The following is a 16,298-nucleotide window of genomic DNA, read 5'->3' as shown; positions in this document are numbered from 1 at the left end:
CATTAGTGATGAGTACAGAATCAGGTACTTTTTACTTGACCAAATTCAGTCAAAAGTACCAGGTTCCGGTTCATGTAAAATCAGAAGGTGCCATGTTTAGGTTCCTAAATTCATCTTTGTGACTGTGAGGGAGTGGAAGAGTAGGTGATTATCCATGCTAGACATGAACACAGCATTGCAAGGTTATATATTGAAGAATTAATATGTCGAATTAAAAAATATATATATATTATTGAACAAATTTATATATTTTTTAATACATTTACACAAAAAAGTCATGAAAATTGGTACCATTGTGTACCAATTGCCAGGTACCAGGCATCAGTACCGTATTGTTTCAAATGTGAAAGGTACCCATCCCTAGTGCTCATAGCTATCTAGATAGATAGATAGATAGATAGATAGATAGATAGATAGATAGATAGATAGATAGATAGATAGATAGATAGATAGATAGATAGATAGATAGATAGATAGATAGCCTGTTGGTAAAAAGTTATGACTCATTCAGCCTCATGTTATACCGGTAGGACTAGGGAATGATATTTGGAAAGACTGTAGATTTTTGACTTTTATTTAAATGGTAAATGTCGCTACTCTTACAGCCTATAACACATGGAAAGTTGAGACAACACAGCCCATTTGTGCGTTAGAGCACCACTCTTTGAGAGCCATTGCTGTCTGATGCACTAAGATTTTATCAAATGTTAAAGAATCAAAAGCAAACAAATCTGTTGGAAAACATACATAGTAGCACTATTATATCTATATCTATATCTATATAGTGATAGTTATTTACTTACTTTTGTAAAAAATTGATAAATTTGACTTACAGTCGGTTACTTCACCTCACCTCATGGGAAATGAGTGGCACGAAGGGCTAATTTTCTGATAAAAACTTCCTAAACAAAATTACACAGATCTCTTTTCTTGGCCTAAAGTAGTAACATCACAGACGCTCAAAAAAGTCACTGAAGTTAGAGTAAAAACACATCAGACTCCAGAAATCCAGTCTAGTCAAAGCAGATTTAAGTATTTTTAAACACCACCTGTCTGCCAGCATGAGACCCCCACCATCCCTCCCATGGGCCAGACTGAATACCACACCCTATTTTGAACCAGGCCAGAGTTAGACCCCAGTTCCTCTCATGTGAATGGAAATGAACAATCTGAAGAATTTCATCCTAAAGTTAAACACAATCATATTTTTTTAGCCTTAAGTCTGTTCAGAGGAACGCCAACAATGTGAAAAGTAAATTCATCTTGAAACTTCAAACTCCACATTTTGTCTGTTGAGCTGCACTGCCCCCGTGTGGCCAGAGTAGGGACAGGACATAAGAATGAGCACAGGGTGAGTCATCCTGTCATGTTGTAACACGTTAGAAAAAAAGAGACTAAAGAGCCAGGTTGCAGCCAGTGAACACACTTTATTTCATGATTTTGTAACAAAGGTGGAATGCATGATTCAATACTCGTCTTCACCCCCATCCGTGGTATCAGCTCCCACCTCCTCGTAATCCTTCTCCAGAGCAGCCATGTCCTCTCTGGCCTCGGAGAACTCTCCCTCCTCCATCCCCTCACCCACATACCAGTGAACAAAGGCACGCTTAGCGTACATCAGGTCAAACTTGTGGTCCAGACGAGCCCAGGCCTCTGCAATAGCAGTGGTGTTGCTCAGCATGCACACGGCCCTCTGGACCTTGGCCAGGTCACCACCAGGAACCACAGTGGGAGGCTGGTAGTTGATGCCCACCTTGAAACCAGTGGGGCACCAGTCCACAAACTGGATGGTGCGCTTGGTTTTGATGGCAGCAATGGCCGCATTCACATCTTTGGGCACCACATCACCACGGTACAAGAGGCAGCAGGCCATGTACTTGCCGTGGCGAGGGTCACATTTGACCAGTTGGTTTGCAGGGTCAAAGCAGGCGTTTGTGATCTCTGATACTGTTAACTGCTCATGGTAAGCCTTCTCAGCGGAGATGACAGGGGCGTAGGTGGCCAGAGGGAAGTGGATACGGGGGTATGGCACCAAGTTGGTCTGGAACTCTGTCAGATCAACATTGAGGGCGCCATCGAAACGAAGGGAAGCAGTGATGGAGGACACGATCTGACTGATCAGCCTGTTCAGGTTGGTGTAAGTGGGACGCTCGATATCGAGGTTTCTACGGCAGATATCGTAGATGGCCTCGTTGTCCACCATGAAGGCACAGTCAGAGTGCTCCAGGGTGGTGTGGGTGGTCAGGATGGAGTTGTAGGGCTCCACCACAGCGGTGGACACCTGGGGAGCTGGGTAGATGGAGAACTCCAGCTTGGACTTCTTGCCGTAGTCTACGGACAGACGCTCCATCAGCAGGGAGGTGAAACCAGAGCCGGTGCCACCTCCAAAGCTGTGGAAGACCAGGAAGCCCTGAAGGCCGGTGCACTGGTCGGCCTGGAGACACAGAGGAGGAGAGATGGTGAGCGGATATGTTGATGATGAAATGTTTGATTTAATTTGTTTTTATGATATTGAGTTACTCACCAGTTTGCGGATCCTGTCCAGCACCAGGTCGATGATCTCTTTGCCAATGGTGTAGTGTCCACGGGCATAGTTGTTGGCAGCATCCTCCTTTCCTGTGATCAGCTGCTCAGGGTGGAACAGCTGGCGGTAGGTTCCAGTGCGCACCTCATCTGAAAACACACAATGAAAAATGAATTAGTCAAAATATTTTACTTTTTGATTTTGAGTTCCCCAAGTTTATATTTTTAAAATCTAACACTTACCGATGACAGTGGGCTCCAGATCCACAAAAACAGCTCTGGGGACGTGCTTTCCAGCTCCAGTCTCACTGAAGAAGGTGTTGAAAGAGTCGTCACCTCCTCCAATGGTCTTTTCACTCGGCATCTGTCCGTCTGGCTGGATCCCATGTTCCAGACAGTAAAGCTCCCAGCAGGCGTTTCCAATCTGGACGCCGGCCTGTCCAACGTGGATGGAGATACACTCACGCTGTGTGGGGAAAAAAGAAGAAAGTTTCTTATAATATTTTCTTTATTTATGATTTTTTTTTCTTTTAAATACATGGACATTTCAGCCAGACTGTTTAAGCCATTGTGCAAACTAAAAAAAAGAGACACCTAAAGCGCCACATCACATGTTAAGGTTGGTCATAGAGCAAATGTCAAACACGAGGAGGAGGAAAAAGGATCTTTTGTCAAGACAAATACCAGAGCTCCATGACTAAAAAGTCACCTGATACATGGTCTACATTCTTTAACCCTCCAGACAGAAAATCTCCTCATGTAAAGAAAATAATCACAGACTATTCAGGCATAAAATGTGCTTTACAGAGGAAGAAAAGAGTGATATCAAATCAAAGTCGTGTGGCTAAAGTAAAGCAAACACAGCTGCTGGTTGACATTGTTAAAGAAAAGAGCTGAGATCACACAGTATTAAATACAAAGAGGTCTAAGTGAATAGGTTTTGGTTGAGAAAGGATTGGCCTTTTCAAACAAACGAAGAAGACAGCCTGGAACACTTAGGCCTCCGTTAAGTGGGTCAACGTGCACAAAGAAAAACCCGGAAACTGATAGCTGAGGCTCAGCTTGAATTCTGGCCCCTCCTTTTGTTACATCAACCCATCTTTAACAAAAATACGGACATATGAGCTACATTAATACATAATTTAGTGATCCGTCAAAGTCTGAAAATTCCTAACGGTAGCTGCCATGCGATGCCTTTCACTTTAGTCTTTATAAAAAAGGTAAGAAAAGAATAATTATACTCACCATGATTCCTTAAAGTGTAAAGTCAAGGGGGATTTGAACAAAGAAAGGGATAACACAAAGTTATCTCTCACAGATAGGTCGTTATGGGTCCTTTGTGAGAAGTAACTGACGAATTTTCGCGAGGCGGGGTCATTTATACTTTCTCAGCCGGCGGAAAACTCAGCGGAATCTGATTGGTTGCGGGGATCACGTGGGTGGATACTCATTGGTTGAAATCAAACAGTGGCGTTTCGCAATGACATGGCATGAGCGCCAAAGGAAAGTAGGGCGATGGCACAAGCTAACGGTGTGCTGTCAGTCTGAAACAGACCGGAAGTTAATTTGATCACATTCTCCGCCGTTATTTTTTTTTTAAACAACTCATATATGTTGTCTGTTAATCCTTGTTTATTCTATTTAGTACATTTTAATAAATAATAATTACAGTTCTTCAAAAGTCAGACCGGAAGTGACTACTCAGGATTTTGAAATACCGGTATTTGCGTTTTGAACGGTCGTTTATGGAGTCAGAGGGCTATGTTGTTTTTTTTTTTTTGTATTGTTTTGTTTATTTATTAAAAAAGTTGCAAATACAAACAATTCGGCACTGAGATCTGAGACGAACACAAAACTAAGGCACAAACGCATAATCAAATCAATCAAGTTAAACTGTAAAAATAGATTGTTCACATGTAACACAAAATAAAGTACAGATAAAAACGTAAGAACAAAAGAACACATGCTAAAAATGAAGTGCTCATGCTTTTTTTTTTTTTTTTTTTTTTTTTTTTTTTTTTTTTTGTAGTTTGTATTTTGCTATAGTGTCCAGAAGTTTCCTTGCCTTTTTGTTCCTAGTGACTTTAAGGGCTTTAATATTCAATGGGAACTCTTTGAAAAATATACAGAGCTTTGGGACTTATTTCATACATCTACATTTGTGAAATTAAAATTTTCAGATGAAGAGAATGATGTTTATCAGAGAGCTGTTTCTCTTATTGTACATAAAAAGTTCATATAATGCCATTTTGGATAGTGCACTTGAATTAGAAACCTTTGGGTACAGCCAATCATCCACATCCTGCCAGAGGGATGTTGTTTACATACAATGAAAAAACAAATGCTGGATATGGTTGTTGCACATCATATGTATGACTACATGAAATAAGCAGTAAATATTCACCCATTAAAAATAAAAAATAATGGAAAATTGGTTAAATATAGTTATGAGGTAATATGTCAAAAAAATAGATATCTCATTATTATGACTTTACATGTTGTGTTTTTTCTTTCTTCTTGTCTTTTTACCTGTAGAAATTGGATTTACATAAATTGTCACCACCAGGTCATTAATATACGTTTCTTTTAGCGTCCCAGTTTTGCTGTAATAGACTAGGTTGGAGAAAAACCAAGTTGGCATGAAGTGCTCAAATATAAAAACTCTGTCTTACTTACAAAGAGCATTTCTTTTTACTTTATATGGTAACTCAACCACACTATAGAGGTAAATATTTAACTTGTTTTCTGCTTCATTTTTCTCTAAACAGTATTCCTACTCTATGGCATTCCTGTTTTGACTTGCATAGTGTTTTATTGTGGTAATTGGGTCCCTCAGTTAAGAGAATGTGCCAATACAGCATAATGAAAATATACCCACATCGAAAAAATCCACCTCTGATAAAATGTTATATTTCTCACATTGATTTAAAAGGCGAACAGCTTGATATCAAAAGTATTATTTCAGCATCTATTTTACATTATATCCTGACCCCCTCACTATGCACAGGCCTTTGCACTAAACCTGTTGCACTTCTGCATTCAACCACTAGAGGTCCCCTTTTATTATGATATGCTCCCATTCTGCCATGTCATGTTCCCTGAAGGAGGATGTAGAAATAAATGAAGTGTAACTCTTACAGTTCTTAAATTAAATTGTGACTTGTATTAGGGCTGTAAGGGAGAGTTCAAAAGGAAACCAGAGCCCTGTCTCACATTTTTGACTTGCAGTGATCAATAAATTGAGTAAAAACGGTACCATTAAACGTGGGGAAAAAGAGCATAAATAAAAACAGTTGTGCAGTTAAGATCATTTTTATTTCTTAAATGAAGGCACAGTTTACAGAGAAAGGCCATTTTAATACTCCTCTCCTTCATCTTCCTCCTCTTCTCCCAGGCTATCAGCTCCCACCTCCTCGTAATCCTTCTCCAGAGCAGCCATGTCCTCTCTGGCCTCGGAGAACTCTCCCTCCTCCATCCCCTCACCCACATACCAGTGAACAAAAGCACGCTTAGCGTACATCAGGTCAAACTTGTGGTCCAGACGAGCCCAGGCCTCTGCAATAGCAGTGGTGTTGCTCAGCATGCACACGGCCCTCTGGACCTTGGCCAGGTCACCACCAGGAACCACAGTGGGAGGCTGGTAGTTGATGCCCACCTTGAAACCAGTGGGGCACCAGTCCACAAATTGAATGGAGCGCTTGGTTTTGATGGCAGCGATGGCGGCATTCACATCTTTGGGCACCACATCGCCACGGTACAAGAGGCAGCAGGCCATGTATTTACCGTGGCGAGGGTCACATTTCACCAACTGATTAGCTGGCTCAAAGCAGGCGTTTGTGATTTCTGATACTGTTAACTGCTCATGGTAAGCCTTCTCAGCGGAGATGACAGGGGCGTAGGTGGCCAGAGGGAAGTGGATACGGGGGTATGGCACCAAGTTGGTCTGGAACTCTGTCAGATCAACATTAAGGGCGCCATCGAAACGCAGGGAAGCAGTGATGGAGGACACAATCTGACTGATCAGCCTGTTCAGGTTGGTGTAACTTGGTCTTTCAATATCGAGGTTTCTACGGCAGATATCGTAGATGGCCTCGTTGTCCACCATGAAGGCACAGTCAGAGTGCTCCAGGGTGGTGTGGGTGGTCAGGATGGAGTTGTAGGGCTCCACCACAGCGGTGGACACCTGAGGAGCTGGGTAGACTGAAAACTCCAGCTTGGACTTCTTGCCGTAGTCCACAGACAGGCGCTCCATCAGCAGGGAGGTGAAACCAGAGCCGGTGCCACCTCCAAAGCTGTGGAAGACCAGGAAGCCCTGAAGGCCGGTGCACTGGTCGGCCTGGACACACAGAGGGAGAGATGGTCAGCAAATGAGACAAGTGATCTGGACTGGTCCTTTCTAATATTGAGTGACTCACCAGTTTGCGGATCCTGTCCAGCACCAGGTCGATGATCTCTTTGCCGATGGTGTAGTGTCCTCGGGCGTAGTTGTTGGCAGCATCCTCCTTTCCTGTGATCAGCTGCTCAGGGTGGAACAGCTGGCGGTAAGTTCCAGTGCGCACCTCATCTGACAACACAAAATGAAAAATGAGTTAGTCAAAGTTTTTGACCTACCTTTATTTGATGTCAGACTCCCAATGTCATATTTTTTGAACCCAAGAACACTTACCGATGACAGAGGGCTCCAGGTCCACGAAAACAGCTCTGGGGACGTGTTTTCCAGCTCCAGTCTCACTGAAGAAGGTGTTGAAAGAGTCATCTCCACCTCCGAGGGTCTTATCACTGAGCATCTGACCGTCCGGCTGGATCCCATGTTCTAGGCAGTAAAGCTCCCAGCAGGCATTTCCAATCTGTACGCCAGCCTGTCCAACATGTACTGAGATACACTCACGCTAGAGAAGAAAAACAAAGACATGTTGTAACATCAGCATAACTCTTACCATGTCTAATGAAATAATTCAGGTTTCGCATCACATGCAAGAGGCAGCTCAGAAGCAAAGGCCTCTAGGTAAGAGTGGAAGAAGGGCTCTTTGATAGGAGCCAAAAACCACAATGTCACAACAAAGTCAGCAGATATGTGTTGCACTTTACATATAACTTTCTAAAATGCTTACATTTTAAAGCTTTAGGTAAAAGACTTAAACATAAGACAAAGATATGAGTCAGATACACTGAGCAATGCACACATTGAATGTCCAACAAGAGTTCAATTGATCTGACGAGGAGGGGGAAAGGGAAGACGCCAGGCCCTTTCAGTAAATGGTAGAGGAGAGGGACATGACTAGACTGAAAAATACAAGCTGTGCAGCACTTAAACAGGGCTGGAGTACTGCCAGCCATCACGTTCGAGCTTACAGTAGCAACACGTTGTCAAATTAAAAATAAAACAACAAATGAGTAGGTCAAAACAAGTTCAAGTGGATTTCCCATTCGTCAAGACTCACCATGTTTCTTGAAAGACAAAACCCACTCTCATGGATGAAAACACCGCTGTGAGACGCCTCTGCTGAATGTGCTTGGTCAGAGTTTTTATACTGGGCGGGCTGTCACGTCACGCGCAGCTGAATCTCATTTGTCATCACTCGCACGAGCTTTTTTCCTATTGGTTAAGACCAGACAGTCTATTTCCTTTAGAAGAGCGTTTTTGACAGGTCGTCGTCAGTTGGCAAGGCAGCAAACAGCAAATATCTCGCGTACCGTAAATATTCATATTTAATGCGTTTGTGTAACACAGAAACAAAGGTAAAGATAAAAGAAGAAAAATCTTTTTTTTTCGTAGTTAATACAGTGAATTTTTCAATATGTTTTTATCCTTGTAACATTGTTTTATTTCCATTTGCCAGTTTGTGAATTTTGGCTTGATAATTTTATCTAATTATAATAGTTTTATTTATTTATTTTGGGTTTCTTTTGTACTTTATTGAGTCAGTTCACATTTTTTGGTGCATAGATTGAATTTCTTGTTAGTCCAACCCCTTCAACCCCCTTTTTTATGCTATTGCAACCTAAAGTAAATCATTTGTATGTTTTTCCTGAAAGTTAACAAAAGGGATAAACAATAACAGTGAAAATATAGTTACACAAAATTCACATTTTTTCCATATCTTTTATTTGTGTACACATTCATGTCCCACTTCATCAATTAAAAAAAAGGCACATGGCTAAATGATAATAATTATTCAGAAATAAAGAAGTAGGGTTTAAACAGATATGAAAGGACAAAATATACATTTTTTACATGGAAGTCTTTTCGATGTCAATATAGGCCTCCTAATAAGTTTCTTATTACAAAAGTGCAGATTTACAGACAAACAGTCCAGACACGCAGGGATTCTTGTGCAGGACACTCTTAGAGTCAAAGATGTAGAAAAAAAAATTCAATGGAGAATATAAACATTTTAATTATAGAATATTAAACAGTTTAAATGAAGAATATGAAAATCACTAGAGCACTAATACACAGTAAATGGGTGGTGGTGAGGTGTACATAAGAAGTGTGATATGTGCACAAAAGGTGATGTTATATACACAATAATTTGAATATAATGCAGTTGGTAATATGTATTGGGGAGAAGGGGGTAAGTTGAGTCTGTGGGTAAATTGACCAGACCCACCCCCTGTCTCTGGGAAGCGATACGAAACAGTGGTCACATGACTCTGTATTTAGTTAGCACGCCTCATTTCAAGCTCTCTGTGGTGAACAGAAACACAAGTTGAAGTGTTAAGTAACTTTTATTCTCCAAAAAGGATTTTTTGCATGGCAAAGTAAATTTTCAACATATCACGAATAATGACTATAAACATTCATCAAATGTGTTGCTGAACTATCAATGTGTAAAACCATGTGAATTGTGTTGCTAGGCATTAGCCTGAATTGCTAGGCTAGGTTGTTTTTAAAAAAATGGTGGCTGTGGGGTTAAGTGAGCCAAACTGCTTGGGGTAAATTGACCCAGTGATTTAACTTACCCCACAATGAGGCACTAAAGTGTCAGAGTTAAAACGTGTTTAAGTGTAGTAATACATAATGATTTGTTGTTGTTTTTTTAAATATGTGTAACATTGTAGACAAGCTGGAATGCCGAGGAGATACAGCAGGAAGACAAACTGGGGCTCAACACCCTGTGAGGAGATGCAGAGAGCAGCAACCGAAGTCCAGGGTGGAAAAGTGTCCACAGAGAGAAATATTGACAGGTCAACCTTACGCAGATTCCTAAAAAAGAAAGAGAGAGGGGAAGTGACAGTGGCAGGCTACACAGGAACAGCGAACCCAAAGAGGGTCTTCACAGAGGAGATGGAGGTAGATCTTGCAAACCATGTGAAAAAACTGTCTGACCAGTTCCATGGCCTCACGGCAAAGAAATCCCGTGATCTAGCCGACAAAATGGCAGAAAAAACAATATCCCTGTCCCCGAGAGCTGGAAAGCTAAGGGTTCAGCAGGTAGTGTAGAAGAGATCACAATTCAACTCAGGGAAACAGTTGGTTACAGGTTATATTTCCATGACCAATCATTATGGATGTGTTCTAATTATTTCCATTTATTTGAGGCATCATGAAATTAATCTACATGTGTTGATTTTACTTCAATTTCATTTCCACTTGCCTACAGGTCAAACAATGTAAAAAGTGGCTCAGTTTACCCCCCTCTCCCCTACAAGAAATAAGAGAGGGTTATACAGAAAGTTGCACATATTAAAAGGGATATATATATTCAGATTTTCTTAACTATTTCTTAGAATTTCCATGAGGATATCTTTATTTACTGTAAGTATAAGTACTCTCCAGTTTTCCTCTCTTTCTTTTCCTGTGATTGATGGCTAATTCTGGTTGTTTACTCATGATGTCAACCTTTTAACCTCATAATCTTGTTAACAAAGCAGATCCTCCCATTGTAATGAGTTTGTTTATGTCATTATCCTGGGATAACAAAGTTTGTTGTCTCACGATAATGGGATGATGATGTGGTTAGTTGATTGCTTTCTGTTGTTTTCTCTAAACAGCGCCACTAGAGGTCTCCACGTCACTGGAAATGCAGTATGGCTTCATTGCGCTCATCTAGACAGTAAAGCTCTCAGCAGGCATCCCAAATCTGGACACCAGTCTCTCCAAATTACTGATACAGTCACACAGGGGTGCAGGGAAAGCAGATTTGCACCACAGATCTGTTGACAGCCCCTGTGCCTTTTGCACTAGCAAAACAACTGCTTTCATTGTTGGAATGGAAACTCATGCTCTGGTAGAGAAAAATCGGACAAACAGGCTTTTCAAGTCATGATGCAAGTTGTTTAAAAGTGGATACTCTTTATCAGATAAACTCCAAATGATCCTCAGAAAACAAAAGTACCACTGAGAGTTTCTGTAAACACCCACCAACATGCACAGCAGGCCTTCAGTGAAATGTGTGTCCCCTTTTCTGCTCCACATGAGACCAGTGCATGTAGGATTAATGCAGAGAGACGCTTTTATATAGGTCAGACATGCAGGCTGCTCCCTCCTCTAATGCCACACGACTCCCACACTTGCTTAGAGTACGTAAAGATGTTTGAAAGAGCTGATTTTTAAGGATAATAGTTATCATTCTACATAAAATCATCCTTTAAATTAAGTTCACCCATCTCCACAGATGTAAAAGCTACATAAAAGGTGAGGCAGTGCTTTCATAAGGGTGGAGTATATGGACTGTAAAAACTAAACATCTCCATTGATGGTGATGTGGGTCGACCATGGGAGCATCTATTGGAGGTTTTTGCCTCGTAACTGTCAAAGTCTGTTGACATTTTCTTTTCCATTAACCAGCCTGTACCATGTTATGTTCAGTTTAATTAACGTGCCATCTTCTCTCACTCTTCACATGGTCATGCTTACGTTCAGCTGATTTGTTCAGCAGTAGATATGGTAGACAGGATTGTGATAGTAGCTTCAAAATTTTAAAATTATTTTCTTGATATAAAGAGCAGCTGGTGTTAACTTATATGAGCCTCTTAGCGATTTATTTTTAATTCCCTGTGTGTTGTTTTCCTTTATACAGGCTTATGAATGTAGATTGAGTTGCTTTTAATCTGCCGCATGTATAAATGGAGCAGCTGAAACAAAAGAAATTCAACACATGGTGAGAACATTGGCACAAATTTTCAGAAAAAAAACACAAGAAGACAAAAGCGTTGACTTTTCACAGGAGTTTTATTTATATTAGAGCCAAACTTGCCATTTTCAGTAATTTATAAGAGTGAACAGCTTAACTGGTAACTGACACAAAGATTTGTTCGGAATGCCTTGAAGAACAGTTTAAAACCAAATTTCCTGTTTTAATTAGTTTTATTTAATACTCCTCTCCATCATCTTCTCCCTCCACTCCATCGATGGAGTCGACGCCCACCTCCTCGTAATCCTTCTCCAGAGCAGCCATGTCCTCTCTGGCCTCGGAGAACTCTCCCTCCTCCATCCCCTCACCCACATACCAGTGAACAAAGGCACGCTTAGCGTACATCAGGTCAAACTTGTGGTCCAGACGAGCCCAGGCCTCTGCAATAGCAGTGGTGTTGCTCAGCATGCACACGGCCCTCTGGACCTTGGCCAGGTCACCACCAGGAACCACAGTGGGAGGCTGGTAGTTGATGCCCACCTTGAAACCAGTGGGGCACCAGTCCACAAACTGGATGGTGCGCTTGGTTTTGATGGTGGCGATGGCAGCGTTTACGTCTTTGGGCACCACATCACCACGGTACAAGAGGCAGCAGGCCATGTATTTACCGTGGCGAGGGTCGCATTTGACCATCTGATTGGCTGGCTCAAAGCAGGCGTTTGTGATCTCAGCGACTGAGAGCTGCTCATGGTAAGCCTTCTCAGCGGAGATGACAGGGGCGTAGGTGGCCAGAGGGAAGTGGATACGGGGGTATGGCACCAAGTTGGTCTGGAACTCTGTCAGATCAACATTGAGGGCGCCATCGAAACGAAGGGACGCAGTGATGGAGGACACGATTTGGCCAATCAGCCTGTTCAGGTTGGTGTAAGTGGGACGCTCGATATCGAGGTTTCTACGGCAGATATCGTAGATGGCCTCGTTGTCCACCATGAAGGCACAGTCAGAGTGCTCCAGGGTGGTGTGGGTGGTCAGGATGGAGTTGTAGGGCTCCACCACAGCGGTGGACACCTGGGGAGCTGGGTAGATGGAGAACTCCAGCTTGGACTTCTTGCCGTAGTCCACAGACAGACGCTCCATCAGCAGGGAGGTGAAACCAGAGCCGGTGCCACCTCCAAAGCTGTGGAAGACCAGGAAGCCCTGAAGGCCGGTACACTGGTCGGCCTGGAGACACAGAGGGAGAGACGGTGAGTGGATATGTTGATGATGAAATGTTTTATCAAATTGGTCTTTCCTGATATTGGGTTACTCACCAGTTTGCGGATCCTGTCCAGCACCAGGTCGATGATCTCTTTGCCGATGGTGTAGTGTCCTCGGGCGTAGTTGTTGGCAGCATCCTCCTTTCCTGTGATCAGCTGCTCAGGGTGGAACAGCTGGCGGTAGGTTCCAGTGCGCACCTCATCTGAAAACACAAAATGAAAAATGAATTAGTCAAAGTTTATGACTTTTTATTCTATGATTTCAACTTCCCAAAGTTCATGTTTTTCAAACCTAAGAAAACTTACCGATGACAGTGGGCTCCAGATCCACAAAAACAGCTCTGGGGACGTGCTTTCCAGCTCCAGTCTCACTGAAGAAGGTGTTAAAGGAGTCGTCTCCTCCTCCGATGGTTTTGTCGCTGGGCATCTGTCCGTCCGGCTGGATCCCATGTTCCAGGCAGTAAAGCTCCCAGCAGGCATTGCCGATCTGGACGCCGGCCTGACCAACGTGGATGGAGATACACTCACGCTGTGTGGGGGGAAAAAAGAAGAAAGTTTATATATCTTTTGAGTGCAAAAAAGTCATTATCATTATGGAAGAGTGCACCATTTCCTGTTTTTAACGGCCTTTCAAATCCAACCAATCATATGCGGCTAATGACTAAGGTGTCAACTTTTGTCCTGTTGCTAAGAGACAAGGTCCTTTGATGACGTCTGTTTACACTGTTCAAACTTTTAAATTGGGAATCCTAACATGTTGTTTATGATGTTTGATCAAGTTTTTAAGTGTGTAACTGAAGAGATGTTTCTAAAATAAAAGTGTAAAGCTGCTCCCTGTAACACGGTGAGCTCATAGGGACTCTCAGTGTCCATTACTAGCATGAATTTTTAATGCCTCAGTCGAGCTAAAAGCTTAGATAATCCATTCCCTGTACGGATATGGTTTCTACGGGTGTGGGAAACGCACTTTTCATCCTCCCTGTCAGTAAATCCAATAAACATTGAGTTAGGAGACAGCTGCTGTCACGAGAAGTGATGAAGAGGGCTTAGTCATACGGAGGGAGGGCAGAGTTTGACGCAGAGGAGCCGGCTAACATTACACCTTTTGTTCCATCAGCCCACAACGTTTAAGGCTACACATTTTAATCAGACTGGTAGTTATCATTTTAACTCGAGTGTAATTTTATATGTTTTAAGTCATGATATGGAAAGCATATATGCGAAACTGATGTACGTTATGAGCAGAAAGATAATTAACTTTCATCCGCCATCTTTTCTTCGTAACGTAACGTCAAGTCCCGCCCAGCCGGGTACCAAAATTACAGACTCCGACTTTTTTTTTTCCCTGAACCCACATGAATTGTGTTTAGGCGTTCAAGTTTTTCTTTAATTATGTCTAAACCTCAAAAATTGCCAACGATAACAAAAAATAACCTGTTAACGACATTTAAAGTGACAATAACAAGTTTATCATCCCGCGAGCACTCATTCCCGCTCTAACCTCCCTGCTCTCCTCCTCATCCATTTACCTCCCATCATTAAAAACAGCAAATATCCCTTAAAATGCGAGTCTTTATCAAAGTTTGTAAAGTTTTCTCACCATTTTGGGATGTTGAAGACGGGTAGAGAGACTTCTAGAAGCTCCTTGTCAGGAAGTCTTACAAGTCGACAGTTATGGGGTCGACGTAAGAGACAATGGCGCACCAGAGGATGGATAGAGGTATATATGCAAGTGCCGCTCCGGAGACAACCGCTGACGTGACGCTATTGGTCAACCACCTGTCAATCACGTGCTAGAACCGCTATGCTTGCTTCCTATTGGTTAAGAAGCGGAGTTCTCCTAATCCCCTCCTCCAATACCCCACCCAAATCCTAACATCATCCCGGTATTGTGCTGCAAGCATGGCGCGAGGAGAAAATGCTGCGTAATATCCAGACAGGCTTAGTGGAATCAACTTCCTCTATAAAAACTATGAATTATGTAGAATAGCTAGTACTATGACAGAAAACAGTCCGAAAAATAGAAGCTGTAATTCTAGAGAGCAACAGCAAAAATTCAACTGGTCATAGTGATGAGTTACATTACACCTGAACATCTGTCAACCGTCATTTTGTACATCCACCCCCAAATTGTGTCATTGTGTCATAAATCATTCATATTCCAGAAAGCCTATCTATCTAGCACATCAAAAAATTTTTCAGTAACTTTGGGATTGTAGTTCTTGAATTTCTAAAAAAAAAAAAAAGTTCTAGTGAATGTTTTAAAAAAAAAAAAAAAATAGTGTGATACCACTACCATACCACATCCCATGACACCTGCTACAGCCTGAAGTAAGTTTAAAGCATCCTGCATTTGATGAAACAATCTCTTTTATAAACATGATGGTTGAGGTCTTTACAGAGTGATGTTTGGTCTTTATTATTCTTGTTTTGAGAGTTTATCTGAATTTAAAAGATGTTTGCCCAGTCATACATAAGAGACATGAAGGCTGCAGAGAGCAACAGACACCCAACCCCCAGCCCTCCTCCCTAGATTGAGCCGTTGCTAGGAAATGAATAACGGAGTTGCCTGGATACAGCCAAGTATCCTCATAGACCGCCTTTATCTGGTGGTCACATGACCTAGCTTAAATGGCAGCATTAGCAGGCTGCAGAGCAGCTGCCCCTGTGGGGGGATTTTGGGCGCCTCGGACAGCCTCCTCTTTCCAAAATCTTCCACTGTCCTGTCTACGTGTGTGTAAGGAAACACACTCATAACTCAAAGTGCTGTTATCTCTCTCATCTCTTATCTCTCTCAGAAAACTCAAGCCTGAAAAATAACAGTCATGATGTTGATGGGGTGTGGCTCTGCGGCACCAGAGATGCATCAAATGTGGGTCAGCTCTTGTGTTCGCACACAATACACCGAGACGGTTGTTCACATAAAAGCTCACTCAGACTGTATTGTAACTGGAAGTCTGAAGCAGTTGTGTTTGTTCTGCTCAAACTTTTTAAAGTTCAGGGACAAAGGCCTTAAATTATTCCAGGGGGTCTATGAATAGCGCAGCCATCAAACAGACAGTTAAGCAGCTTGGTTGCTAACAACAAAAAAACTCTGTGACAACGAATGCGCTCAGGAATGAACGGTTACTGAATGTCAAGCTGCTTAAACAAGACAGATTCGTACATGTAAAGGGGAGGATACACTGATCTGTTCATACAGGCTGCTTTAGTCATACCTGCTGCTGCTTTTGAAGCGTAATCACTTTATTTCTAATGAGTCAGTTTGAGCACAGAGGAATGGAAAACTCATTATATTCACTTAAACTAAAGGTTTGTGTTAAGAAAAAAAAAAAAAAACTCACTGTATCTTTGTGTTTGTTTATGTTGTGATGCCTTAGGGATTCAGCTGCCTCTTTATCCCTGCCTTTGTTGATGGATAATTCGCTATTTCCTTTTCCTG

The 16,298-nt window shown here is 42.1% G+C and overlaps 2 protein-coding genes and 1 pseudogene across 2 annotated transcripts; all 3 read right to left on the bottom strand.

Annotated features, from left to right (window-relative positions):
- Positions 1 to 1,414: 1,414 nt before the first annotated feature.
- On the bottom strand, positions 1,415 to 3,925 carry LOC141798786 (tubulin alpha-1C chain-like). The gene is made up of 4 exons (XM_074680627.1): positions 3,769 to 3,925; positions 2,767 to 2,989; positions 2,525 to 2,673; positions 1,415 to 2,434 (listed from the first exon to the last, which is right to left on the bottom strand). Exons 1-4 carry the CDS (start codon positions 3,769 to 3,771, stop codon positions 1,466 to 1,468), a joined length of 1,344 nt encoding a protein of 447 aa, XP_074536728.1. The 5' UTR covers positions 3,772 to 3,925; the 3' UTR covers positions 1,415 to 1,465.
- A 1,891-nt stretch (positions 3,926 to 5,816) lies between these two features.
- LOC141798785 (tubulin alpha chain-like) lies at positions 5,817 to 7,445 on the bottom strand (annotated as a pseudogene).
- Positions 7,446 to 11,679: 4,234 nt separating this feature from the next.
- LOC141799278 (tubulin alpha-1A chain-like) lies at positions 11,680 to 14,611 on the bottom strand. The gene is made up of 4 exons (XM_074681475.1): positions 14,457 to 14,611; positions 13,163 to 13,385; positions 12,911 to 13,059; positions 11,680 to 12,821 (listed from the first exon to the last, which is right to left on the bottom strand). The coding sequence occupies exons 1-4, from the start codon at positions 14,457 to 14,459 to the stop codon at positions 11,838 to 11,840; spliced, it is 1,359 nt and encodes a 452-aa protein (XP_074537576.1). The 5' UTR covers positions 14,460 to 14,611; the 3' UTR covers positions 11,680 to 11,837.
- Between the last annotated feature and the right edge of the window lie 1,687 nt (positions 14,612 to 16,298).

Source organism: Halichoeres trimaculatus, unplaced genomic scaffold (genome assembly GCF_033239565.1).
Source record: "Halichoeres trimaculatus isolate MK-OKI-2021-1 unplaced genomic scaffold, fHalTri1.1 fHalTri1_scaffold_11, whole genome shotgun sequence".
In the NCBI taxonomy this organism is placed as follows: Eukaryota; Metazoa; Chordata; class Actinopteri; order Labriformes; family Labridae; genus Halichoeres; species Halichoeres trimaculatus.
Note: the sequence above shows the minus strand (reverse complement) of the source record. Positions and strands in the feature narration are given on the sequence as shown.

What these genes read in the sequence shown, in the direction of transcription:
- LOC141799278 (XM_074681475.1), bottom strand. An exon ending in TCTGGAGCCCACTGTCATCG is followed by an intron (nt 13,060 to 13,162) that starts GTAAGTTTTCTT and finishes TTGTGTTTTCAG; the next exon opens with ATGAGGTGCGCACTGGAACC. An exon ending in TGGACAGGATCCGCAAACTG is followed by an intron (nt 12,822 to 12,910) that starts GTGAGTAACCCA and finishes CTGTGTCTCCAG; the next exon opens with GCCGACCAGTGTACCGGCCT.
- LOC141798786 (XM_074680627.1), bottom strand. An exon ending in TCTGGAGCCCACTGTCATCG is followed by an intron (nt 2,674 to 2,766) that starts GTAAGTGTTAGA and finishes GTGTGTTTTCAG; the next exon opens with ATGAGGTGCGCACTGGAACC. An exon ending in TGGACAGGATCCGCAAACTG is followed by an intron (nt 2,435 to 2,524) that starts GTGAGTAACTCA and finishes CTGTGTCTCCAG; the next exon opens with GCCGACCAGTGCACCGGCCT.